Below are 27,226 nucleotides of genomic sequence, written 5' to 3' on the forward strand. Positions count from 1 at the left end.
GCTTGTGGCTTGCTGAGACCAAGATGTCCCTTCTCTGAGCACTGGAGACTCCCACCTCGGAGGAGAATGCCGCCCATCACCTCCCCCCCCCTCTGGCCCCTAATGCTTTCAAGTAGCTCCCAGAGACCTTGGGGTGATGCACGTTTCTAGTATGATCTAGATATGTGAAGTGGTCAAGATGGTAGACCCTTGTGGGGCTGGTCTAGAATGTATGAGTGTCGGGGACCCCGCCTACTTGTCCCAGCTCCAGAGCCAGTTCTTCCCAGAGCTCCTCTAGAATAGCCCTGCCATCGTGGCTTTTTCTAGGTGAACACCAGCCTAGCTCTGGAGTCCCAGTGGGCTCACCCCTCCCTCACCCCAGCTTTAGAGCTTTAGAGCCTGCCACTAGGGTTTCCGTCAGAGGCCTGCCCCTGTATGCTTCCAAGAAATTGGGCACTGTACTGGCTAGATTTATATCAACTTGACACGTATTATAGTTATCTGAGAGGAAACCTCAATTGAGAAAACGCTTCTACAAGGTTGTGTTGTGGGCCCGTCTGATGGTGGGTGGAGCCATCCCCAGGCTGGTGGTCGTGGGTTCTAGAAGAAATCAGGCTGAGAAAGCCAGTAAGCAGCCGCCCTCCATGGCCTTCGCATCAGCTCCTGCCTCCAGCTGTTTGAGTTCCTGCCCCAACTTCCTTTGATAGTTAGCTGTGGAAATATAAACCAGATAGACCCATTCCTCCCCAGCTTGCTTTGGTCACGGTGTTAATCACTGCAGTGGTAACCTTATCTAGGACAGGAACACATTGAGGACCCCTCCTTTCCAGAACTTGCCCTTCCCCCAACACTCCAGGTACCCCCCCTTCAGGTGGGGGCTCACTGTGGGAAGCAGCCTTTGCCCCAATCCCTGGCTGCTACAATCCCCACCTTCCTCTCGTGTTCCTGACGCCCTGCGGCTGGTACTGCGTGACCCCGGAAATGTGCTCTGCCCCGCCAGGAGCATGCGGCTTGTGATTTTCCTTCCACACAGCATTTTGCTGCTTTGACGTCAACTTCAAACACGGCTCTCTTTCCTGTCTTCGCATCAAGGAAATAGGCTGAGCTGCAAAGAAAGGTGCTGGTGAGAAAAAGTGCTCTGGGGACACCAGGCCTTCCGGCTGGGCCCCGCCGTACCCTGTGAGCTGTGGTAGCCTCGAGGGTGTCCAGGTGAGTGGCCACCCTTTGGCCTTTGGTGGAGGGAGTGTGACTGGGTGTCACTCCCTTACTCTGATCTCTGTGTGAGAAGGGTGGGGTCCACAGGGGCCTGAGGCTGGGCTTGGGTGGGCCCCAGTGGCGGGGACCAGAGACTCTGCAAGCGGTGGAGCTAAGGGGCGCCCTTGGGGAAACAGGTCACCCGAGGGGTGCAGGTACTCCGTGTCTTTTTCTGGGTTCCTAGACTCCTGCTGGGTCGGCTCCTTGGCTTTAGAAAGCAGCACAGGTAGGCTGGTACAATAGGCCCGTGAGCTTGGACAACAGACGTCAGTAGCTCTGGTGAGGGGCTCGAGTCAGGCTCCACTCGGAGGCAGGTCATGTTACAGCAGGGACAAGGAACCATCACTAGATTTCTGCTCAGTAGCTGTGTGCCCTTGACAGTTTTCTTGGCCTCTCTGAATCTGCATTTAAAAAGCAGATTCAGAGTCGGTGGCCTGTTAAATGCTTGCCTTGTTTGTTGGCTAAGAGGCTGGAAGAGGTATCTCAGACAGTGAGGCCTGGCAGAAAATAGCAGGGTTCCTGTGAACGGTCACAGTGACATTCATTGCTCTTGTCTTAGCTAGGACATCAAGCACACAGTAGGTGTTTACTGAAGCCTTGGTCACCAAGTCCTACGTTGGAAAATCGAAGGTGCCACCTGCTGAGGTTCCTCTGACAAACTCAAAGTTCACCTGACCTTCAGTTTTGCCTTTGCAACCCCCGCAGGTGCTCTGGTGGGCCAGCAGCCTGGAGGCTGTTGAAGTTTACACTTTTTAGGGCCAGGGGCCTGGGTCCATCTAGATCTGCCTGCTCCTTATTGCTGTGTGACCTTGGGCAAGTCACCCCACCTCTCTGTGCTTTCACAGTTTCTGTATCTGACACATCATTCAGTGTTCAGGGACATAGTAGGAGCCGTATAGTTAATAGCCTGTTAGGATGCTAATTGTTATCATTAGCTCTGGAGGGTCTCAGACCCTGATCACAGATTCTGGAAACTTCCACGAGGCCTGCAGCATCTGAACTACCCTATACTGACCACCCCGCTCAGGCCCAAGGACCACAGGAACGGGGTCATGCTGACCTAGAGCCAGCTGATGCCGCCTGTCCCCAGTGGGCACTAGTGTCTGGAGATGTTTTTGGTATTAACTTGGGCAATCCCGGCATGCAATGGGTAGATGTCAAGAATGCTGTCAAACACCCCTCCCCACTGCCCTTCCCTCACCGTTCCTCCACTCTATGGGCCCTGTCCTGGGTCGCCCCAATGTTTCCTACCTACCTTTTACTGTCCTATAGCTGGGTATCTAGAGAGCAGAAGCTGCCTTGCTTAGGGGTCAAGTCATTTCTAGAATCTAGTCAGTGGAGGCTGGGCTGGGGTTCTGACCGTTCTGCAGGGTTGGAGGGACATTGTCCCATCAATTGACAGATGCTCAGCGAGCTAGATTTAAGACCGTCTCTGGCCCCCACCAGCCTCAAGGCCTTGGCAGTCCAAGTAGTTCGGCTGCAGTGTTGGGGTCTGCGGGGACATGGAGTCCCCGGGGACTTGGCTCAGAGCTCTGCGGTCTCTTCTGCACAGTATTAGTTGGAAACATCAGTTTCTGTTGGGCCTGAGTGACTGTGGGTCAGTGGGTCAGGTTGCGAGCCTGGCATCAGTTTCTCCGAGCCTCAGTTTCCCCAGATGAGGAATGGGAGTATCGGTCCCTGGGTAGCAACTGTTCTGAGGAGCAAGTTAAGTGGAGTAGATCCTAAAGGATGCCCCACAGCCTCGTAAGGAATCGCCGGCCTTGTTCTCTGGGTGGGAGGAAACAGGGGCTACGATAGAAAAGGGGCTGCTGTGGGCTGTGCCCAGAGGAGCTAGGCTCAGGGCAGTCATAGAAAGAGCGACAGACAGTGACCGTGAGGGCTGGGTTGTGGGAGGTTGGAGCTGAGGAAGGCTCCCCCTCCTAGGCACCTGATGCATCCTAGGAAGGATTGGGGAGGGGGCATGGCAACATGAACTTTTCTAGCAGAGAGAGGCAGCTGGAATCCTGGCATAGAGCCAGGACAAAGGCATGGCTGGCTTTGGTCCCTGAGCAGATCTTCTCACCTGTGTGCTAGATGGTAAAGTCCCCAGGCCTCCTATTCCAAGCCCTCCTTGTGACCCTCATGCTTGCCAGGCCCTTGAAGGGGTATCCCTGTTCATTATAGCCAATTATAGTCCTCCTTGGCTCTTGGATGTTTAGTGGCAATGAAAATGAAGCATGCAAGGGACCAAGATGTCAACATATTGATACATGTGTATCATATTTAGTGGTAACACTAATGAGGGGATGGGCTTGGTGTGGAGAGCCACCTAGAGGCTGTGCTATAGGGAAGTCAGGGGACAGACCGGAATGGAGTGGAGGAAGGGGGTATCTAAGCAGTGCAGAGGCCCGCAGCTTGGACCATATTGTTGCGCTTCCACTGAGGGGCTTGAACAAGTGGACTGAGCAGGTTCCTGTGGTGGGAGGGAGGACAGAGTGGGTATGTCAGCACAGGAAGGAACTGTACTTGGGAGCTTGGCAGCTCTGAGCGGCATCCTTGGCCCTGTCTCAGAGCATCCGGGAGCCCAGCTTTCTGGCCGGGTCCATACCACCATTCTCTAGGAGATCTGAGACCCTGGGATGCAAATCTATCTTGGAAAACCAGGAAGGAGCCTGTTACCCTCTGTGGTGTGCTTACTACAGGTAACTGCAGGCACTGGTGCTTATTGTATAATATAGATGGGACTCTGATGAGCGAGTGTCTGTCGTGAGGAGCTGGATGTGGCCTAGAAATAAGCAATTGTGACTTCAGAGGACTCCGGGTAAAGGCTATGGGGTTCAAGGGGGGAGGGAGAGCACAGGGGGCTAGAACAGGGAGAGAGTGATTCTGGATAAGTGAGAGAACGGCCGCAGACCAAGTGTGACTGCACATGCTAGTGATCCCAGTACTCGGTGGGTAGAGGCAGGAGGCTTGGTATATAGAAAAGCCTTGTTTCAAGAAAGCAAAGTGTGGTGTGGTGGGAGGCTGGGAATATAGCTGAGTGGCTAAAGTTTGTTATACCAGGAAATGAGCTTGACATGGTGGTTGCTAAAGCCAATACCCGACTCAGTGTTGAATTCAGGCAGAGGAATATGTATCTCTGTTAAAGTAGCTGGAGGCAACTGGGCCCTCAGGATAGCCTAGAAGGCCTTTCAGACTCCCTTCACCAGCTACTTGATGTCCCTGGATTTGGTAACTTCCTCCAGGTTGGATGGGTCAGATTCACAGCAGTAGACGTATTGGGGGTGGGAACATGGAAGGCCAAGAAACTTCCTGCTCAGTTCTGGGATGATTTACAGCCTTTCTACGGCCACTGGATGCAGGGATGGTGCTCTGGACATAGCCTTCCTGCTCACGGTTTCCCAGAGGAACCATCCACAGTCTTCTGGGTAAGGGTATGGTGTGGAATGCGGTCGTGAGTCCCTAAGTAATGCCAAGGTTGTCGTGGGTGACATTGGCCAGGGGGCCCAGCGGTTGGTGCTCTAGGAAGTAGTGCTGACAATCCTGAAGGAACCGTGCTCCCTGTGGTTCACATAGGGGCATCAGCCTAGGGGCCGGAGATGATGACCCTCTGGGTTCCACACTGCGAGTGTGCTTTGGCCTTCTTTGTGGAGTTGAAGACACCAGTAGACTCCATCTTGGCAAGCTCTCCTTCCTGGAAGATGGAGGTGACCTTCCTGTTGATGATGGTCTCCCATTCTCGGCCTGTGCTGTGGATTTGCCATGAGTAGAGTCATAAGGGAGCACTACATGGTGTAGACCATCAGTGAGGTTGCTGATGGAGCAATCACCACTTTGCAGAGCTGAACACAGCCATGGCGAATAGGTGCCCAACCTGGACATGTTTGTTTACTCTGGCTTTCACTGTCATGTCTCAGGGCACTGCAGGAGAAGATATGGTGGTAATCCTGGGATGTGGGGGAGCAAAGACCATAGTAGGCTTCTTCACCCAAGCCCTGCTTGCTTCCTCCACTGATGAGGCCCTTGGATCAGCCCAGACAGGGTCCAGGGTCCTGGTGGGCTTGAAGAACACACTCAAGACAGATAGGTGGTCTAAAAAAGAGATGATGCTCTGAGTCCAGGTTTGCACTGGGAGGCTGTGAGTGAGCCGGCTGGCTCCTGGGAGCAGCTGGACCACACTGGTCTGGCCTGGTTGCAGGCGGGAGACAAAGACTTTTGCTAACATCTTGCCCCTAGCCCTTCATCTTCTGCCTTTTTCTGTCATCTTCCTCTGGTCTCAGCATCTCTCACTACAGTATCCCTAAAGACTTGGTTCCCATGTTGCATGAATACGAGGAGAATGAACCAGAAAAGCCAGGAAGGTGGATACAGACACATGCCTAGATGCAGGCAACCCTGGGATGGATGGCTGTCGGTAGGGCATGATTGTCATGACGGCTGTCACAGTAGTGGGACAAAGGATGGAGGAAAAACAGGGTAAACTCCTACCTCTGGGCCACCTTGGCCTTTGGTCTGAGATGCCAGTCTTGGCTAACAGCCTTGTACTAGACCCCGAGATCCAGCCCTCCTCAGCCTCTCTTCTATAACTAACATCTGATTACCTAGGCTGCACCTGTGGCCATGTGGGGCAAAGCAGCTCAAAGTGTGTGACTGACAGCTTCCTGCCACAGCTTCCTGCTCCAGAGACCATCCTTGTTACCGACCCCCCTCCCCAGAACATGTCCCCACTCCCTGACCCCTGCTGTCTTATCCTGCAGCCTCATACTCTGGAAAGCAGACTTAGGAGCCTCCAGGAAGGGCTGTCTGCGTCTGGGGAGATGGAGAGGGCCAGGGAAGGCAAACAGAAAAGTCCTGCATAGACAGACATCTGGAAGTGGGTCTGAAGGAAATCAAGCAACCCGGCCTGGTTGGAGCAGAGTGTGGAGGAGTTTTGATCCAATGAAGGAGCCATAGTAGGTTCTTGAGCAAAGGAGACCAGGGTGACAAATCACCCAGGAGCAGCATGCAGGCCTCAGAGCTCAGCTCAAGTGGAAACAGACAGTGGAGGACTCAGCTAACCACAGGCATTCTGCGGCTGAGATCTGGGTCTGTTTGTATTAATAGAAACAGTTGGTGGAGATCAAAGGAGATGGTGGTGACACAAGCCAGCATCAGGTTAGAGATCTGGCTCTGGGGAGATGCGTGTCGAGTTTGGGTAGCTATGGCGGGATGACCAAGTAAGGGGGCAAGGCTGGGAAAGGGGAGAGAGAGAGAGAGAGAGAGAGAGAGAGAGAGAGCGAGAGAGAGCGAGAGAGAGCACAAAGAACACACAGGAAGTATAAGGGCCAAAGAGGACAAGCCAGAGACTTTGTGAGGACCAGAGAGATCTGAGACCAAACAGAAGGGAGGGGACATGACACCCATTCCCCAGAGGACCTGGCGTGGAGCAGCAGGTGCTTGCCTAGTACCTCCCTAGCTAGGGGTGGAGCAGGGCACCAGGCTAGATGAGAGCCAGAATGGGAGTCAGTCAGATGGAGACCGGAGGGAAGCCAACCTGATTGTTATAAGTTTTCCTGCCTCTGTTCTTACTGAGGGCGTGAACACGTCTAAACTTCCCAGCTGCTCTTCCCACCCTTTGTTTAAAAATGGAGGTAGTTTACATTCAGTGATGTCTTGAGACAGCCCATGGAAAAGGTCTGATCTGACAGATGTGTACAGGCGAGAAATAGCTACTTTTGCCAAACTGTAGACTATTCTCCAATTCCTTCAGGTCCATGTAGTCGCCCCCACCTGTTGCTGCTGACAGAACTCCCTGCCACAGTTCTGACAGCCTGGTTGGCAACCATTCTTTGCTTTGGTCACAGGGCATGCTGCTGTGCCGTCTACACTGGAGGCACCTGCCTCTCTCTACCTGTTGAGAAATATTTACGTCACTTTCAGCGTGTGACAGTTTTAAATAAAAATTGCTATAAAACTTCCTTGGAGGCTTTTCTATCAGGTTCCATTTTTTTTTTTTTTTAAGGAACCTGGAACTTGGTGGCTTGTTTCAGGTAGTCTCATGAAATACTCTATTAAAAGATTCTTTTTTAAAAAAGGTTCTCTTGGGGCTGGAGAGATGGCTCTGTGTTGAAGAGCACTGGCTGCTCTTCCAAAGGACCTGGGTTTTATTGCCAACATCTGAATGGACCCATAACTGTCTATAACACCCACCCTCTTTAGATCTCTGTGGCCACCAGGCACACATATGACCTATGGACATACATGCACACAAAACACTCATGTACATAAAATTGAAAACATTAAAGGGTCTTCCCTCTCTCCCCTCCCTCCCTTTCATTGTTTGGTTTTCTGAGACAGGGTCTCACTATCTCAGGGGCCTTAACTATATCCCAGGCTGGCCTGGAACTCAGTCCTACAGGCTCAGCTTCCCGAGTACTGGGATCACAAGTGTGTATCACCAGGCCAGTTTGGAAACTACCCTTCTCCCAGTGGAAAGACCAAGACTGCAGCACCATTGTTGGTGCGGGTTTCTGATCGCTGCTTGCAATTAACTATTGTGGGGCTGGGTAATCCATGGCTTCCCTCTCTGCATCTGTGTCATGTGATCAGCAGCCCCAGATGCCAAAACTTGTCCTCAGCCTGCTCCCACCCAAGTATCTTCTTCAGCTTCAGCCTCTATCCCTGCCCCTCCCTGGACACTCCTAGCAGACACAGTCTTTCTCAGTTATCAAGCCTGTCCTTACACCCGGATGTACATTTGCATAAGGAGGACACTGAGTCCCTTCCGAGTCTTCCTGGGTCAGCTCAGTAGGTAACAGGCAGTTGTTATGATGAGCTAATTGTTTTCAACATTGCAGAAAAGCAAGAATACTGAGAGTGGAAAGAGTGAATGGTCTCACATTCAGCCCTGGGTCCTGCAGCTCACATTCTGCTCCGCTTATCAGAGAGATTGGCCCTCATTATTCACAGATTCCATATTTGAGAATTCACCTGAGGGCTAAACTTTGCAATCCTCAAAATAATATGGTGTTTTCCCCCACGATTTGCAGATATACACTGAATGGAAAGAATTATTGAGTCACAGATGATAACTTCACCACGGAGCATGAGCAATACAGGGCTCTGCTGCTTGCTCCTGTGGGGTGGCACATTTCTTGGGCCTTCCCATATGAGGCAGAGGTTCTGTGATAGATCCAGATCCAGCCCAGCAATGTGTATTCAACCAGATGTTGTGAAATACACCACACACACACACACACACACACACACACACACACACACAGAGTACAGCTGGCTCTGATGGGAACCCAATGCTGTTAGGCAAATGCCAAAGACAATGAGACAAGAGGATCTCACGTTCAAGGCCTGCCTAGGACATGCCTTTAAGCCTGGTGTACTGGTGCAGGTTTATATTCCCAGTAAATGGGAGGTGGAGGCAGGAGGATCAAGAGTTCAATCAGTCTCAACCACATAGTGAGTTTGAGGCCAACCTGGGCTCAGCACTGTGTGGTTCTCCTTGACGGAGCAGATACAATAAATCTTAATGCACACCGAAATTTGATTAACTCAGACACTGGTGTAACCCAAGCTTGAACAAGATACAGGATACTAGCAGCCTTCCAGGGAGTTCAAGGTAGACAATTTAAAATTATTTGCCTATCATTATCTGTCTGTCTGTCTGTCTGTCTGCCTGTTTGTCCATCTATCTACCTCAGATCTGTCTCGTATGTATGTATCAATCTATCATATATTTATCTCAGATCTATCATCTATATCTATCTATCTATCTATCTATCTATCTATCTATCTGTCTCAGATTTGTCTGTCTATGTTTCTATGGTATCTATGTACCTATCTATCATTCTTAGATCTATTATCTATGTGTCTGTCTATCTGTCCATCTGTCCATCCATCCACCCACTTATCCATCCATTTACCCCAAGCTGACCTTAAATTCATGTGACCCTCCTGCCTCAGCCTCCCAAACTCTGGGGTAGCATACTCGAGCCACCATGCTTTTCTGTCTCTTCTCCCCAACCACACACCCCATTTCATCCTAATGGTTGCATCAGACTTAACATTAGAGTAAAAGCCTGACTCTTAACAGTCTCTCTATGGATGGATAGTCAGATGAGCTCTTACTTTCTGAAGCTGGTTCTGGCAGGCAGGGGGGGTGGGGACAAAGGGAATTACAGAAGACCAAGGGCATCCTCTGGGAAGCAGGGAAGACTGGGGCCAGGTTCCCTGCTGAGCAGTTAGTTAGCCTCGCCCTGCCTTACACTCTCCCCTCCTGTTTTTGTTTTGTTTTATTTTTTCAAGACACGGTTTCTCTGTGTAGCCTTGGTTGTCCTGTATCTTGCTCTGTAGATCAGGCTGTCCTTGAACTCACAGATCTACCTGCCTCTGCCTGCCAAGTACTGGGATTAAAGGCGTGGGCCAACACCGTCCAGCTTCCCCTGTAAAAGTTTTTTTTGTTTTTTGTTTTCTTTTTTGAGATGGTTCCATCTCATCTTCATGCTCTGAGCTAGAGGGGGTGGCCCTTCTAGCGATGGTAACCTCATTCTCTCTTATATCATTCTTAAAAATCCAGACTTCAATCTATAATGGTAATGGTCACGCCTATCACACTATTGACCGCCACCTCCCTAGCGTGTGTGGCCTTCGAAACGGAAGGGAATGACATATCTTTGGAAACTGAAGGGACAGTTCAGACCTGGGGACCTTCGGGGTGTCTGGATGTTATGCACAGGTCCCCAAAAAGTCAGAAGTGGGTTTCAGAAGTGGGTGCCAGGACAGGGTAGCTCCTCTCTGGAACTGACTCCCGTGCAAAGATGAGGCACCATGATGGTCCTGAAACGCCTTTGCACCCACAGGGCCCAGCGATGCCCGATCCTGCGGCACACCTGCCATTCTTCTATGGCAGCATCTCGCGGGCTGAGGCCGAGGAGCACCTGAAGCTGGCAGGCATGGCCGATGGGCTGTTCCTCCTGCGCCAGTGCTTGCGCTCGCTGGGCGGCTACGTGCTGTCGCTGGTACACGACGTGCGCTTCCACCATTTCCCCATCGAGCGCCAACTCAACGGCACGTACGCCATCGCGGGCGGGAAGGCGCACTGCGGCCCGGCCGAGCTCTGCCAGTTTTATTCTCAGGACCCCGACGGGCTGCCCTGCAACCTGCGTAAGCCGTGCAACCGGCCGCCCGGACTCGAGCCACAGCCCGGGGTCTTCGATTGCCTGCGCGATGCCATGGTGCGCGACTACGTGCGCCAGACCTGGAAGCTGGAGGTGAGGGCGTGGTCAGAGGGGACGTGAGCGGGGCATGGAGGCTGATGCTGTGTCTTCACTGGCTTGCAAGATGCTCTGAGGCCTGGGATTTGGAACCGACAGAATGCTGAGGCCCTAGTTGAGCCCATGACCTGGAAGGAGGACGTGCAGGTCCAGGCTTGCGCAGTCTGAGTGATGCTATGGTGCTTCACCATCAATGATGGGCCTGAAGGTGCCAGAGAGGACCATGAAGGGCAGGCCTGTGGCCTACAGAAGGATGGCAGACAGAGACTATAGGCTGTAGTCCACAGCATGTGCTATGCTTGAGCAGGAAATTGTGTTGGACCTTAAAGCTGATGAGCTTCAAGCTGGCCTAGAAGGTGAAGCCTAGGCACGGTGCTTCCCTGGGTGGATTAGGAAGGAGACCTTAGAGCCGACGGAGGTTCCTCCAACAGCTTACAGACACACCCTAGGGATACCTAGGTGGGTGGGTTCCTCGTACGGAACAGGTGTTCTGGAAAGTACAGAGCAAGCAAGTGGGGTTCTGGTGGCTGGCCACTTGGCCACTCCCATAACGCTCCTCTTTCCTCCTCCTCAGGGCGATGCACTAGAGCAGGCCATCATCAGCCAGGCCCCACAGGTGGAGAAGCTCATTGCTACCACAGCCCACGAGCGAATGCCCTGGTATCACAGCAGCCTGACTCGCGAGGAGGCCGAGCGCAAGCTCTATTCCGGCCAGCAGACCGACGGCAAGTTCCTGTATGTGGGGCATGGGAGTGCAGTTGATGAGGGGCCAGGGCTTATTGGTTGAAATCCTGGGGGCCAGGTGGGCAGGCAGACCTGAGTGTGCACGTGGGCTCGAAGAGCAAATATGTCTGTTTGCACATGCGCAGAGGTACTTTGATACTGTAAAGTCCTTACAGTGAACTGGAAGGACTCCAGAGCTGGAGTCACGTGCATTGAGCTGCCTGTAGGTTATGGGCTGGGTAGCAGGCAATGGTATGGATTAGACAGGGAGGATGTTGAAGGAATCTATTCTATCGATGCCAGCAGTGTCTGCCTGAGACCTGTGTAAAGAATCTCAGGAATCAATGTGTGTAGAGCAGTAGCGTGGGCAAGTTAGATAGATATGAGCCCTTGTTCCTTGTGTGACCGTGTCTGTGTGTGTCTGAGCCATGGCAGGGGTCATTCATGAGTTTGTTACAGTCAGAGTCTGAAGCTCTTTTTTTTTTTTTTTTTTTAGAAGCCTGCTGAACATTCAAAAGCCAGGGCGAGATGCTACTTCCTTGCTTGGGTGCGGGTGTTTTAAGTATAAATGTTATTCAGATATCAGCCAGTCACTAGGCATCCAGATAGAAGAGTTGGTGCCTGCCTCTCTCTGTGACCCCAGAAAGCCCAGTGATTATATCAAGTAGCCTGGGGGACAGTCCCTAGGGCCTCTCTGGGATGAATCATTGCTTCGCCTCCTCCCCCAGGGCTGTTCCCTTTCCCAGGATCTGCTTGACCCTCAGTGTGGTCTGTGCTGAGGCCTGCAGGTCTCCCCAGAGATAGCTTTCTCTCCTGGACTTTGCAGTCAGTGGAAAGGGAAGAGTGTGTATAATACCAGACTGGCAGCACCTGCGGCACGGCTTACATTCACCTGTAACCACAGCCCTCCTTCCCCCTGCACTCACAGGCACATACCCCACTTCCCATACATGCAATTAAAAATAATAGCCGGGCAGTGGTGGCGCATGCCTTTAATCCCAGCACTTGGGAGGCAGAGGCAGGCAGATTTCTGAGTTCGAGGCCAGCCTGGTCTTCAGAGTGAGTTCCAGGACAGCCAGGGCTACACAGAGAAACCCTGTCTCGAAAACAAAACAAAACAAAAATAGTAAAGTGGATTTGGGGGAGAGGGGAGATGTGGTGGGGTGGAAATGGGAGGAGTGAAGAGGGGGGAGAGAGGAGATGTGGTGGGGTGGAAATGGGGGGAATGAAGAAGGGGGGAGAGGGGAGATGTGGTGGGATGGAAATGGGGGGAATGAAGAGGGGAAAACATGTTGGGGTGTATTGAAAACAAGAATTAAAATAAATAATGAAATAAAATAAAGACATTTAAAAAATGTATATCTACACATACATTTATATAATACACATATTATATATACATAATGCATGTATATTTTATTTTACCTGACAGTTGGAATATAAATTGTAGGGATATTTCTAATGCTTTGAGGGAGGTATTTTTCCATTTTTCTTTCTTCATAATGTGGGGATTGAAGCCATGACTTTGCCTACTGTAGGCAAGCACTCTACTACTGAGATGTATTCCCAGTTAGCCCTGAGAAATCTCTTAAATTCTGATTAATGATAATTTGCTGGGGCCGGGGATGTACCTAGTGTTGGAGGGTGTGCTCAGCATGCACATAGCCCAGAGTTCAGGCCCCAGCACCATGGTTTAAGAAAAAAAGATGAGGTTCAACTTAGGAGTACAGTGTGTATGTGTTTTAATTTAAAAAGTATTCTTTTTAATTATGTAAATACACAGGTATCTGTGTGTCAGGATGCTCACATGTATGCAGGTGACTGAGGAGATGAGAGGCACCAGACCGGCCTGACACTAGAGTTAGAGGCAGGTGTGATACTGGGAGCTAAACTTGGGTCCTCTGCAAGAGTGACTGCTGAGCCGTCTCTCCAACCAGAGAAGACAATCTTTGGATAACTTAGATTAAGCATCTCCCCTGCATCCAGTCTAAGAGGAGACCTTTGCATTTGTATCAGTTAGCTTTTGCTGTGTAACAAACTGTCCCCAAATTTATTAACTCTAACCCTGCCATGTGTTTACAATTTTGTAAGCCTTCTGAGCAGTTCTGTTTAGGTCAGCTCAGCTGGGATTCAGAAGGTTGGAGGGGGTACTAGTTAGGGTTAACATACTAGTTAGGGTTTACATACTAGTTAGGGTTAACACTGATGCTCTGCAACACCATGACCAAGGCTACCTGGGGAAGAAAGAGTTTATTTGGATTATACTTCCAAACCACTGCTCTTCAGGGCAGGAAATCAAACAGGGCAGAAACTGGGAGGAGGGAGCCATGGACGAGTGCTGTTTACTGGCTTACTTCCTGTGGCCTACTCAGCCTGCTTTCTTATAGAACACAGGACCACCAGCCCAGGGATGGCTCCACCCACAATGGGGCCCTCCCTCCTCAATCATTAATTAAGAAAATGCCCTACTGATTTGCTTACAGCCCCATCTTATGGGAGGCGGTTTGTTGATTGAGGTTTTCTCCTCTCAGATGACTTTAGCTTGTGCCAGGTTGACATAAAGCTCTCCATCCCATGTGGTAAGTGGGAGTCGGAGCCTCCAGCAGCAGAGACTGGCTGTGACTGGTGGTCGTTTAGCAAAACTGTACTGCCCAAACTGGCAAATATTTTACACAACAAAGAGTTGTTTAGGGCCGGGCGTGGTGGCGCACGCCTTTAATCCCAGCACTCGGGAGGCAGAGGCAGGCGGATTTCTGAGTTCGAGGCCAGCCTGGTCTACAAAGTGAGCTCCAGGACAGCCAGGGCTACACAGAGAAACCCTGTCTCGAAAAACCAAAAAAAAAAAAAAAAAAAAAAAAAAAGAGTTGTTTAGGACAGGCTTAGAGCTAGTAGTCAACTAAGATAAGAGAAACCTCAGAAAAAAAACAAAAACGAGCCAACAGGTGAATAAAAGAGGCTTGTAGGACCAGTGCTGTTGGGGAGCATGTGGCAGGGCGGCGGGGGTGGTGGGGGTATGGCAGGGGCGGTAAGGGGCTGGCAGAGAGACAAACACAAGCAGTGGTATCATAAGGGACAGTGCGTGACTCATTTAGGGAACAGCAAGAGACCAAGAAAAACTATGAAGAGCCAGATTCCTGGATTAGTTGAGGCTGGCTTTGGCTGGAAACCCTGGCAGGTTCTCCTTGTGAACCTTTATCATCAGCTATGAGGATGGAAATGCCTGCTTGCTCCCTGGTCCCATTTGGTTGGAGCACTTCTGTCCATCATTTAACTCCAAGGCAGTACCTAGCTTTAAAACAAAGATGTGTGTCTTGCAGGCGACATAAAGATGGATTTCCATTTCTTGATCCATTCAGTCAGTCTGTGTCTTTTGATTGGAGGATTGAGGGCATTGATATTTATTATTGGAATGTGTTCATTGTTGCCATCACATTGTAGATGTTTGTGTTCTCAGTGTTATTTTCTGTTTTAATAATTATGCCTTTGTATCTCTCTCCACAGTCTGTCTGCTATACTTATTCCTCTCTTTGCTTCAATAAGGCTTTGTGTGTTTTCTTTAAGTTTGGCTATACAATATTTTTTATTATTTGAACTATTTATTTATTCATTTAATGTGTGAATGCTCTGCTGCATGTACACCTGCATGCCAGAAGAGGGCATTGGATCCCACTACAGATGGTCATGAGCCACCATGCAGTTGCTGGGAACTGAACACAGGACCTCTGGAAGAGCAGTCAGTGCTCTTAACCACTGAGCCATCTCACCAGCCCTTAGATATACAAATTTTAAGGCTATTTATGTTGTAGAAGGTTTTTCTCTCTCCTTTCATCATGGCAGATAGTTTTGCTGGGTATGATATTTTAGGCTGTGTCTTAGAGCTTCATTGCTGTGAACAGACACCAACCAAGGCAATTCTTATAAGGGCAACATTTAATTGGGGCTGGCTTACAGGTTTAGAGGTTCAGTCCATGATCATCAAGGTGGGAAGTTTTCTTCTATGATCTTGTTGAAGAACTTATCTATGCCAATAACTTGAGATTCCCCCTCCCGTGCCCCCACTCCGCCTCCGCCTCTGTCTATGCCTATAGTTTTAGGGCTTGATTTTTTTCATGATGTCCCAAAGATACTATTTTTAAAGTTTGTGTCTGTGTTCCTTGGGTATGTGGTCTAGACTCTCTACTTTATCTTTGAGATCTAATATTCTATCTTCTGCTTGATATATTCTACATGTATGGCTTTCCTTGGAGTTTTCTAGATGGGCTTCTCAGTTCCATCTTCATTCTGGCTTGAGTTCCCTTCAGCATTTCTATCCTGACGAAATCCTATTCTGACGCCGGTTGCCTTCCTCCTTCCCTCAGCCCCGTGCTTGTGGTTTCCTGGGCATCACTCAGGCAGTTATCCTCCAAGCTCTCTCTTGACAACATCACTGAACTATTCCTTAGTGTCTTCTCTAAGCTCCTTGAATGCCTTGATGAAGTTTATGAATGGCTACATTCTGTGTCTTGGAGTTCATCCAGGCTAGTGGTTCTCAACCTTTCAAATGCTGCGACCCTTTACTGCAGTTCCTCATGTTGTGGTGACCCCTCAACCATAAATTTATTTCCGTTGCTGCTTTATAACTGTAATTTGGCTACTGTTATGATTCATGATGTAAATATCAGTGCTTTCCAGTGATCTTAGGAGACCCCTGTCTTTCTATCCCCAAAAGGGTCAAAGCCCACAGGTTGAGAATTGCTGATGCAGGCAATCCTCATTGGCAAACATGTCTACAGGATTGGTAGGTTTTGGAGAAAAGATAGTGGCATGATTGGTATTCTTGGGATGACAGCTGGGTGTGTGACTTCCTTTGTTCTGAATTTGTTATGGACAAAGCAGGTTGGGGAAGAGAAGGTGTTGGGAAGGTTGGGTCTAGAGACTGGAAATAGCTTGGATGGAATGAAGGCAGGTGGGCAGAGGGCCTGGGCTTTCTGTTCCAGGCCTGCAACATGGGAGTAGATCTGTTTGATATGACTTGGGAAAGTCCTGTGGTTTGGGGACCTAGGTAGGGACGATCCTGGGTCGAGCCTAGAATCCTCTACAGTGAAGGGTAGACTAGGCTGTGTGCTGGATGTAGGACCCAAGCTAAATCTAGTGGGTTATAAAAAAAGGTATAGCTGGGGAGGTGAGGGGTACTCACTGGGCTGGATCCTGGAGGAGGACAGAGGAAGTTTGGGTAGCTAGAGGGTGGTGAAGGTGGCATAGAAGGGGCCTGTGGGTGGTTGCAGGTATGGCAGGTCCTTGTGTAGGCCTTGGCTGCTGTGCAGGCTCAGGTGGCCAGAACAGGCTGGGGCGCTGGCTGTGGAACCCAGGTTGTGGACAAATAAGGACCGGAAATTTGAGGGTACCACAGGCTAATGCCTCGAGGAGAACATGGAAAGTCTGAGTATGGAATGGGGTGGCAGAAACAGTGCCCAAATGAAGGACCTCTGACAAATGAAGAAGCATAGCTCTTATATTGTGCAGTGACACATCACAGCCCTCCAACAAGGCCACACCCCTCCACAGCCCTCCAACAAGGCCACACCCCTCCACAGCCCTCTAACAAGGCCACACCTCTTCTAACAAAGCCACACCTTCTTCAACAAGCTCATACCTCCTAATTCTTCCCAAGCAGTTCCACTATCTGGGGACCAAGCATACATGATCTTTTGGGGGGCCATTCTCATTCAAACCATCACAGTGGCTGATTGTCAGTTATGGGTGGTTAAGCAGTCCTCACATGATACTGTGTTGTTTGAGGTTGTTTGACTTTTGCCATGGGGTTTCATGTGAGGTTGCCACTGTATGACTCTCAGTATGTTTGTTATAACATGTATGCATGTGAATGTGCACAGGGATGGAGGCCACTGTGTGTATGTGTGTGTGTGGCCATACACAGGGATTATGGGTCCCTATGTCCTTCATAGCTGAATGTACCCCTCATGATTGGGTACCCCTGAGGATAACGGCCTCTCAGTGGGTAGCAAGCGTCTCACTGCTGTGGAAGAACATGTGGCTCCTGTGCATGGGGGACCCACGTCCACAGCTCCATATCCCCTGTGGGCCATCAGTATTCCCCTGGGAAGAGATTCAGGTCTGCCTTTGGATCACCTCATGTCTACCTCTGTCCACTCTGCTTTCCCAACTCTTTGTCTCCTTCCCCCATGGTCACCATAAGGCCAGACGTTGGCTGACATCCAGCAGTGGCTTTCCCCACTCTCTGCTGTTGCTTTAGGAGATTCTGGGTATGGAGCCCATAGCATGTGTGTTAGTACCTGAGGCACAGGAAGTCCCCTCCATGTTGCTGTAGCAGTGACACCCTTCCCCCCACCCCCTTCAGGCTGAGGCCCCGGAAGGAGCAGGGCACATATGCACTGTCCCTGGTCTATGGGAAAACTGTGTACCACTATCTCATCAGCCAGGACAAGGCTGGCAAGTACTGCATTCCCGAAGGCACCAAGTTTGACACGCTCTGGCAGGTAGGCTGCCCACATTCTGAGGAGAACCCCGTGATAGTGTGCTCAGTTTGGGGTGGGGGGAGGCCTCACCTGACTCCCCTTCCCACAGCTGGTGGAGTACCTGAAGCTGAAGGCAGATGGACTAATTTACCGCTTGAAGGAGGTCTGTCCCAACAGCAGCGCCAGCGTGGCAGGTGAGGGGGGCAGAGACAGGAGGCAGGCAGGCATGTAGGGGGGTCTGTCTCCCATACTTACTGTTCCCTTTGCTCCCTAACAGCTGCTGCACCCACCCTCCCAGCCCACCCATCCACATTCACTCAGGTGAGCCCGTGGCACCTCAGCGTTGAGACATGACATTGGGAGGTTGGGTGGGATGGAGGAGATCGCCATGCAGGGGGCTGTCCCTGGGGTGTCCTCATCAGGCGTGGGTCTCATGAGAGGGCTGAGTCTCGCTGACTGCTGCTGACCCTGTGGCCTTTAGCCTCAGAGACGAGTGGACACCCTGAACTCGGACGGATACACCCCTGAACCAGGTGAGCGGCAGAGGCGGAGCTGTGCATGCGTTTATGTCCACCTGAAAGCAGAGTCCCTGGCTGGCCTGTGGGACTTAGCAAGAGTTGACGAAGCCAGAGCCGTTGCCAGGGGTCTGCAATGCTTAGTCATCACGCCTGCCCATGGGCCTGTATATCCTAGTGTATGCTGACACATGAGGGTGGGTACATCATAGCTTATGGCCCTGTGTCTGGTGTGCTTGAGCTTCCTGTGTCCTTTATGTGCCCTTCCCCCTCCCCCTCCCCCTCCCCCATTCCTCTCTAACCCGGGAGTGCACGACACCCGTATGTATACCCAGCACGCTTAGCGTCATCGACAAACAAGCCCCGGCCGATGCCCATGGACACAAGTGTGTACGAGAGTCCCTACAGCGACCCTGAGGAACTCAAAGACAAGAAGCTCTTCCTGAAGCGAGAGAATCTCCTCGTGGCGGACATCGAGCTTGGCTGTGGCAACTTTGGCTCAGTGCGCCAGGGAGTCTACCGCATGCGCAAGTACGGCGGGGTCTTCTGCCACAGCATGGGTATCAGAGCAGAGGAGCTGTAGGAGCCGGGGACCCCTGAGAGGGAGACACTGGCCCCCACTAGGAGGGCTTATGAAGTTATGCAGAGGGGAACCCCTTGTTGACTGGCCATGACAGGCCATGCAGGCACTCCCTGGGAAGGTGTCTCTGACTGAGACAGTTCAGGCATCTCTGGGAATGGATGGCTTGGCAGTGAACCAGAGGGTTCATGGTTGACGGGGGTGGGGGGTGGGGGTGGAGGGTAGGGGGTGGTGGAGCAAGAGAGCCGGGTGTGGCCTGTGTTGGCCCAGTTCCCACCCAAGCTGTCTGTGGCCTCGCCCCTGGGCAGGAAGCAGATCGATGTGGCCATCAAGGTGCTGAAGCAGGGCACAGAGAAGGCTGATAAAGATGAGATGATGCGAGAGGCCCAGATCATGCACCAGCTTGACAACCCCTACATCGTGCGGCTCATCGGCGTGTGCCAGGCGGAGGCACTCATGCTGGTCATGGAGATGGCGGGAGGCGGGCCACTGCACAAGTTCCTGCTGGGAAAGAAGTGAGCCTGGGGGACTCTCACGGGGTGGGGGAGTAGGGGTGGGGATGGGGTGGGGGGAGAAAGAGAGGAACACATACAAAGACATAGAGAGAGAGAGACAGAGAGAGAGAGGCAGACAGACACACGCACAGAGACAGACAGACAGACAGATGCACACACAGAGACACACAGAGAAAGAGAAACAGAGAGACACACAGATACACAGAGAGACAGATAGATATACACAGGCAGAGAGACAGACAGGCACACAGAGAGACAGACAAGACAAAGACACACACAGAGAGAAATAAAGACACAGACAGACAGACAGACAGACAGACAGAGACAGACACAGAGATACACACAGAGACAGAGAGGAATGGACAGACATACAGAGACAGAGACAGCTAGACACAGAGACAGACACACAGAGAGATAGACACAGACAGACAGACACACACACAGAAATAAAGACACAGACAGACAGACAGACACAGTCATACACAGAGACAGAGAAATGGACAGACACACAGAGACACACACAGAGAGACAGACAAATAGACAGACATAGAGACACAGACACACACACATACAGAGGCACACACATACAGTGAGAGAGACACACACACACACACACACACAGATAGACAGTGTACACCACCTGCCTTTACTTCTTCCTGGACATGCCTGCCCTATGTGTACTCTGATGCCCACACTCATGCTATAAAGAAGAGCTCCTGACTCTCTTTTCCCACGTGCACCATGGTGGCGCTAGCAGGAACTGTACCCAGGGCTCCTGTAAACATTGAACACGTAATAAAGCTCTTAGCATCTGGCACTGCCAACAAGGATGGTCTACATGCCAGCCACCTCACTGATGCCCAGGTTTTCTACACCCATGCCCCATGGGAAGGGAGGCTGACTCCACCATCCCCTCCACCCCAGGGAGGAGATCCCCGTGAGCAATGTAGCTGAACTGCTGCACCAGGTGGCCATGGGCATGAAGTATTTGGAGGAGAAAAACTTTGTGCACCGCGACCTGGCAGCCCGCAATGTTCTACTGGTCAATCGGCACTATGCCAAGATCAGCGACTTTGGCCTGTCCAAAGCACTGGGTGCTGACGACAGCTATTACACAGTGAGTGCCACCCCAGTGGTGCCCAGGTGGAGGTGGCTGGTGGGGGAGGGTTCCCAAGCTCCGGTCCTAGCAGTTCCTCCCCGTCTCAGGCCCGGTCTGCAGGGAAGTGGCCTCTGAAGTGGTACGCGCCAGAGTGCATCAACTTCCGGAAGTTCTCCAGCCGCAGTGATGTCTGGAGCTATGGGGTCACCATGTGGGAGGCCTTCTCCTACGGTCAGAAGCCCTACAAGGTAGGCTGGGCAGTTTGGCAACGGTGGGCTGGGGAGGTGGACCAGCGTGAGGGACAGACCCTGGCTCCTCACGAACACATGCACGCCTTTGTCCCTGGCCTGAGCAGAAAATGAAGGGCCCCGAGGTCCTGGACTTCATCAAGCAGGGTAAGAGGATGGAATGTCCGCCGGAGTGTCCGCCCGAGATGTACGCACTTATGAGTGACTGCTGGATATACAAGTGAGTTCCAGGGGGTCAGGGATGTGGCCGTACAGCCCTGAGCCTGGAGAGGATTTCCTCAAGTCCAGTCAGTTACCCTAGTACTCCACTCACAGAGCCACACCCGGCTTCTTCCTTTAATCTGTCCCCATCTGTGCTTGGCTCCCCAACACACTGGCCCTGCAATGCAGCCACGGCCCTGCTGCCACCAGCACACAGTTCCCAGAGTACTAGACCACCACGTCACACTGTCACCCAGTGCATTGTTAGTGTCCCACACCTAGGATGACTTTCCAGCGCTTCATTATTATTCCCTACTGATTGATGGCCAATGCTCAATGACCAAGGACGCAGGGAAGCCACGAGTGCTGGAGCCAAATGCGTAATGCACTTAACTCTCAATCACTCGACCCCACCCAGACCAGATGACAAGGAGATACTCAAAGAAGCTGCCATGTTCCAACATTTGATATGCCTCGAAACAACCATGGAACAGTCCATGTGACAGGGATGGGTTGGCCGGTGCATCCCGTTTCAATTCAGGCTGACTCAGCCTCTCTCAGAAAAGACCCACAACACCCAAGCCGGATCCTGTCCCGGCACCACAAACCAGCTCCCCACCGGTCAAACCTGCTCGTGCTCTGATACCCCCATCCCGGGCCACATACCCGCCTCTGTGTAAGCTTACGCCTGGCTCATGTACCCAGCCTGTCTGTATTTGACATCCTTGCTTCCTGTCCACTCTGAGCACCAGTGCACTGTTTCTGTACCTCCTGGACAACACTCAATATGACATGGTTATCTGTGTTCTGTAAGGCAGCAGCTCTGCTTGTTAAGGCTGGGCGCCCCAGAATTCCATCCATCTCATACCAAGGAGACCTCATCCAACAGCCCTCCCTCCTCTGAGCCCCAAAAGTCTGCCCCAACTCCCTATCCCTTGGTACCTTTCTGCCCTTTGGCTGAGGCTGGGTTCTGGGTCTTCCCGACAGGTGGGAGGATCGCCCCGACTTCCTGACTGTGGAACAACGTATGCGGAACTATTACTACAGCCTGGCCAGCCGGGCTGAGGGACCCCCACAGTGTGAACAGGTGGCTGAGGCTGTATGTGGCTGAGCCCCAAGCCTCCCTACAGCCTCTGTCCAGGATGGCCTGTGTTCAGGAGCCCAATCGACTGTCCCATGTGATTCTCCCCGCCTCATGGGCTGGGGCTGATGGGATATTGGTAAACATCACCAGTGGGCTGAGAGGATGTGTGCTCCCAAAGTCTACTTCCACTGTTTCTGAGTGGGAGCCCAGAGTCCTCCAGGGGTCACTGTCAGCATCAGAATAAACTCCACTTCTCTTGGCTGAGTATTCTCATCTTCCCTCGACCAGGGCCAGGAGCTTGGGAAGGGCTGGGCAGGGCAATTGAGTGGAACCGGTAAGGAAAAATGTAGCAATCTTGTCAGTAGGCCCAGCCCCATAGGGGCCCCATGGAAGATAAGGCTGTGGCAGGGTTATCATCGGGCGAATGAGGTGTCAGGGCAAACTGGGAAATGGAGGCCAGGGTGGGTTTGAGTGCTAAGGGCTGTGTGTGTCAGGGGCCTCAGCATCCCTGATTGGACACCACGGGTTCGTCTGTAACAGCTACACACCAGGATCAACCACCTGGAGAGGCTTTTACAGACTACCTGCCCCCCTCCCCAGCCAGCTGAAACAGGTTTTCTGGCCTCTTTAGGGAGGCCTCACACCCAGTTCTTATACCTGTCCTGACTGGGTTGTTGCCAGTGTCTGCCCCACACCTGCCCCGGCCCACCCCCACAGTCACAGCTAGTCCATATTCCAAGGGTCAGTTCAGGTACAGTCCCACTCAGAACTCCCCAAGTCTTACTGCCTCAGTTTCCCTACCCAAGAAATAATGGAGGGCATACCCCAACAGGTGAGGTGGGATGGAGCCAGGATTCTAATCGTTCGACTGTGCCACCTGTGACCTCAGTGAGATTGGCTCCTCCCTTAGCAGCAAACCAGTGCCTCCATCCCTTGGCCAGAGTGACTTGGGGATGGGAGGGGGCATATCACACTTAGCGCCAATGAGAGGTGAGATTTGCTGGGAATTCTGGGGAAGTAAAGTTTGTTGTTATTTGTGGTGGGAAGCCAGATGCTCTGGGAAGGTTCTGGAAGTTTTGTGGGGGTCACAGGAGAATTGTTGAATGGGGTTGAGGGCAGCAAGGAGCCCCGGAGCCTTGACACACGCACATAGGGTCAGCAGGACAATGCTGAGACAATAACGTTAGATCCAGTACAGAGCTTATTTTGGTTTAACTACTAGTTTTCATTCTGTACGCCTAGGTGCATGCGTGCGTGCGTGCGTGCGTGCGTGCGTGCGTGCGTGCGTGCGTGCATGCGTGCCGGTGCGCCTGCCTGCATGCCTGTCTGCCTGCCTGCCTGCCTGTCTGTCTGTCTGTCTGCGTCTCGGGAGTGAATTGTACATGCTTTCAGGTGTCTGGGAAGGCCAAAGGAGCTGGAATTTCCGGGGATTGTGATGTCTGACACAGGTGCTGGGAATCGAACTTGGTTCCTCTAGAAAGGCAGTAAGCACCCTTGAGCGCTGAGTACTTCCCTACTCTGCCTCATTTTGTGTTGAAGATTTACTGATGGGGCTGAGGTGAGGAGGTTACAAGTTGCAGGCGAGCCTGGGTTCCATAATGAGATCCTATGTCAACAGCACACACTCCAAACAGGCAAACAAACAAACAAACAAACAAACAAAACAAAACACTCAAAAAACCAAAACCAAACCAAGCGAAAACCCCTTAGCAGTGCCTTGAGAATAGGGAGATAAGTGTTTTTCATTAGAAGATGACTTTACTACTGCATATGTAAGCTGTATTACTAATTCATAGACAATATTAAAACTTAAACAGTCTTTAATTTCTTTAAAACTAATAAGTTGGTCAAGAAAGAAATTTCCGCAGTGGTAGGATTTAGTGGCTGCTGGAAATGGTTTCTTTTGCAAATATTTCAGTTGCATTAAAATTCACTCATTATTGGATAATGATATATTTTAATTAATTAATTAATTAATTTAATGCATGTGAGTACACTGTCACTGTCTTCAGACCAGAAGTGGGCATCAGAGCCCATTACAGACGGTTGTGAGCCACCATGTGGTTGCTGGGAATTGAACTCAGGACCTCTGGAAGAGCAGTCAGTGCTCTTACCCGCTGAGCCATCTCTCCAGCCCAATGACACATATTATTGCACAAACGTTTAAGAAAATAAATACATTTTTGTTTTTATTTATTTTATCGCCAGCATCACTAATTGGTTCGGTATTAAAACATCATCCACGTGGGTATCTAGTACACTGGGAAAGGCTTGGCAATGACGTTATCCTCTGAAGAGGTTGTAGTTCTAAAACAATGCCACAAGGTGGCGCCACAGTAAAAGCAAAAGGTGGGCTCAGTTCCTGGCACAGGGCGCTCACCTGTCCTTATTCTGGCAGCTTCTGGCTAGGGAACAGAATCCAAACTCGCCTCTGATCTTCAGCTCTCAGTTTCTCCGCCTGCAGAGGGTTCACTCCAGGCCCGTTTGCAGGATGCTTCTTGCCAGCCTCTGGGACCCGGGCTCCGCACCCTCTCGCAGAACACATCCTGGCTCTTGCGCCTTTGTATTGTAGCGTAGCCCTCTGCTTTAGTGTGGCACGCTTTTCTGCTGTTTATAGATTTAGCCCCAGTTGCCCCGGGGGCAAGTTGTTTAGCCCTCCCGTGCCTCAGTTTCTCTATGGGTGCGTCGACTGAAAAGGGAAAGTAAATGTAGAACACGAATGGGAAGATCTCAAAGGTACCGGGAACTACAAGGACGCTTGCTTGCGCGCAGGACGCTTAAAGCCCTGACGCTTGAACCTGGCTTTAGAGAGAAACCCTCCCATTTTCTCTGCCACCAGCAGCCAGGAGGAGCGGGAGGGGCAGCAGCAGCCTAGGAAAAGCGCAGAAGAATGACTCAGAGTAAGGGCTGAGCCCACGGCCGCCCCACGAGGCTGTACAGTGGGACATCTCTCTTTGTTCCTTTCCAATATCATCTGCTCCTGCAGCCCCGTCCCTCGGTCTTACAGACTTCTCTTAACCACAGGTTCTGCTTTGCCTGTGGATGTCGCCCCTGATCCAGCAAGGCCACGACCTTCTGTAGCTGCTGGCTCCTGTCTTGTACTCGCAGCCTTTACATGTCCGGAGGAGAAACGACTGCGTGACTCAGTCACCATTCAGTTTCGTGGCTTTATTTTTGCACCTGTAAATGTTTTGCCTGCACGTATGTCGGTGCATCCCATGCGTGCTTGTGACTATAGAGGTCAGAAGAGGGTGTCAGGTCCCCTGGAGCTAGGGGTATGGATGGTCATCAGCCACCTTTCAAGAGCTGGGAACGAAACTTACTCAGCCTGCTCCCCAGCCCCCCGCCCCCGTTTTCGTTTATTTGTTTTTGAGCCGGGGTCTCCTGAAGTCCGGGGTTGCCTAAAAGTCACTGTGTAGCTAGAGGCGACCTTGAACTTCTGGTCCTCTTGCCTCCACTTCCTGTGGTGGGATTACAGGCAGGGGCCAGCATTCTTAGTTTTATGGGGTGCAGGGGGATGAACCCAAAGTTTTGCACATACTAGGCTCAAGCTGGCCTTCAACTCATGCTCTGTCTGCCTCAGCCTCCCGAGTGGGTCCCCAGTCTGCACTACCCATTAGGCTCACTGTTGGGATTCCACAGTCTATAGGAATGGGACAGGGCCTCAGACCAAGTGGGTTTGGAAGTGGAATGGCTTTAGGGACCGCTATTTTGGACTTGGGCTCTGGGGGATTCTGGGGATTCTGTAGTACCTGTTAAGCTGAGGGTCTGAACTGGGTCGAGCCAGCTGATGAATAGATATGGTGGGCGTTCTGCAGGCCCCACGGCTCAGGACTCTGGTGGCTGATTTGTGGGGGGTGTAGGGCTGGGTGGTGACATGTCTCACCATGTGAGCTGTGGCATCTCCTCCACTGTGTCTCCACAAGCACACACACATGAACATGCATATACCACACATGTACCACACACATGAGAAACACGTCTATTTTTGATGTTGTATATGCATGTCAGTGTGGGTTTGCACACTTGAATGCAGTGCCCAGGGAGGCCAGGCAAGGGCGTTAGAGCCCCTGGAGCTGAAGTTAAAGGTGGCTGTGAGCCAGCAGATTGGGTGTCAGGAATTGAACTCCAGTTCTCTGCAAGAACATGCTGCTAACTGCTGAGCAGGCTCTTTAGCTTCTCAGAAACCCAGAGAGCGGGGCGAGGAGATGATACTTGGGCAGTGATGAATACTGGAGAGAGAAAATGCGTGTGCCTATTTCACCAGGCGATAAATGAGCCAAATCCACCCTGAACGTCTAGGGAGGATTATTTGGCCATAAAAGGAGTGAAATCTGAGCACGTGCTATATGTGAAACCTTGAAGCATCATTCGAAGTGAAGTAACCGGACCTTACTGGACAGACCTTGTGCTCCCTTCACGTGGGTAGTCTGGGCCAGGGTCATTTGTAGTCACAGAGTGGACTAGACAGAGTAGGGTAATGAATATTGACTTTCTGCTGGAGCTGACAGAAGACTTCTGGAGACAGACAACGCTTCATGCTCACACACAATAATAATAAGGCTAAACATTTTTAAAGATTTATTTCTTTTCAGACACACCAGAAGAGGGCATCAGATTCCATTACAGATGGTTTTGAGCCACCATGTGGTTGCTGGGAATTGAACTCAGGACCTCTGGAAGAGCAGCCAGTGCTCTTAATTACTAAGCCATCTCTCCAACCCCGAGAGCTAAAAAAAAAAAAAAAAGAATTTTCTTAGTTTTTTGTCCTCTTGGAAGTTTACAAGTATACTTCTTAAATTTCATATTTTATAGAATATTCTATTGATTTTATTATTATGATATTTTATTATAATACCTCAATATTTTATTAGACTATTTTCTTCCCTGTTATTTTTTTAAATTACCCTTATAGCACCGTGATGTTGGATCTTGTCAAATCAAAGCCAGAAATGACTTTTAAAGTGTTTTATTATTCTTTGGATGTTTCACACATGCATACAATATAAATTGATTTTATTGATGCTCCCCTCCCCCTCCAACTCTTCTGCCATTTCCTCATCCCACATTGCAACCAATTTCATGCCGTCTTTGAATAAAATATTAACTTTACACCCAGAAATAAAAGAGAGATTACCACTGTGAATGCAGGAAGTATGAAGACTTCTAGCCGAGTGCAGGCAGAAAAGAAACAGAAAACCATCAGGTGTGGCTTCGTTCACTTTATTCCAGAGGGGTAAAGCTCCTTTAGAAACCCCTGATGGATACTTTCTCTAGCTCCTCCGCTGGGGACCCTGTGTTCCATCC

At 51.0% G+C, this 27,226-nt stretch overlaps 1 protein-coding gene across 1 annotated transcript; it reads left to right on the forward strand.

The window, feature by feature from the left end:
- The first annotated feature begins 1,067 nt into the window (after positions 1 to 1,067).
- Positions 1,068 to 22,179, forward strand: Zap70 (zeta chain of T cell receptor associated protein kinase 70). Its single transcript, XM_021166449.2, has 13 exons — positions 1,068 to 1,188; positions 10,065 to 10,475; positions 11,053 to 11,213; positions 17,560 to 17,698; positions 17,787 to 17,871; positions 17,955 to 17,998; positions 18,159 to 18,210; positions 18,528 to 18,723; positions 19,081 to 19,287; positions 20,212 to 20,404; positions 20,494 to 20,634; positions 20,742 to 20,854; positions 21,823 to 22,179. The coding sequence occupies exons 2-13, from the start codon at positions 10,074 to 10,076 to the stop codon at positions 21,944 to 21,946; spliced, it is 1,857 nt and encodes a 618-aa protein (XP_021022108.1). The 5' UTR covers positions 1,068 to 1,188; positions 10,065 to 10,073; the 3' UTR covers positions 21,947 to 22,179.
- Positions 22,180 to 27,226: the final 5,047 nt, after the last annotated feature.

The sequence above is a fragment of the Mus caroli genome, unplaced genomic scaffold (genome assembly GCF_978045245.1).
Source record: "Mus caroli unplaced genomic scaffold, Mus_caroli_1 scaffold_1, whole genome shotgun sequence".
Lineage (NCBI taxonomy): Eukaryota > Metazoa > Chordata > Mammalia > Rodentia > Muridae > Mus > Mus caroli.

What these genes read in the sequence shown, in the direction of transcription:
- Zap70 (XM_021166449.2), top strand. Translation starts at nt 10,074, where the DNA reads ATGCCCGATCCTGCGGCACACCTGCCATTCTTCTATGGCAGCATCTCG. An exon ending in GGAGTCTACCGCATGCGCAA is followed by an intron (nt 18,724 to 19,080) that starts GTACGGCGGGGT and finishes GCCCCTGGGCAG; the next exon opens with GAAGCAGATCGATGTGGCCA. An exon ending in ACGGTCAGAAGCCCTACAAG is followed by an intron (nt 20,635 to 20,741) that starts GTAGGCTGGGCA and finishes TGGCCTGAGCAG; the next exon opens with AAAATGAAGGGCCCCGAGGT.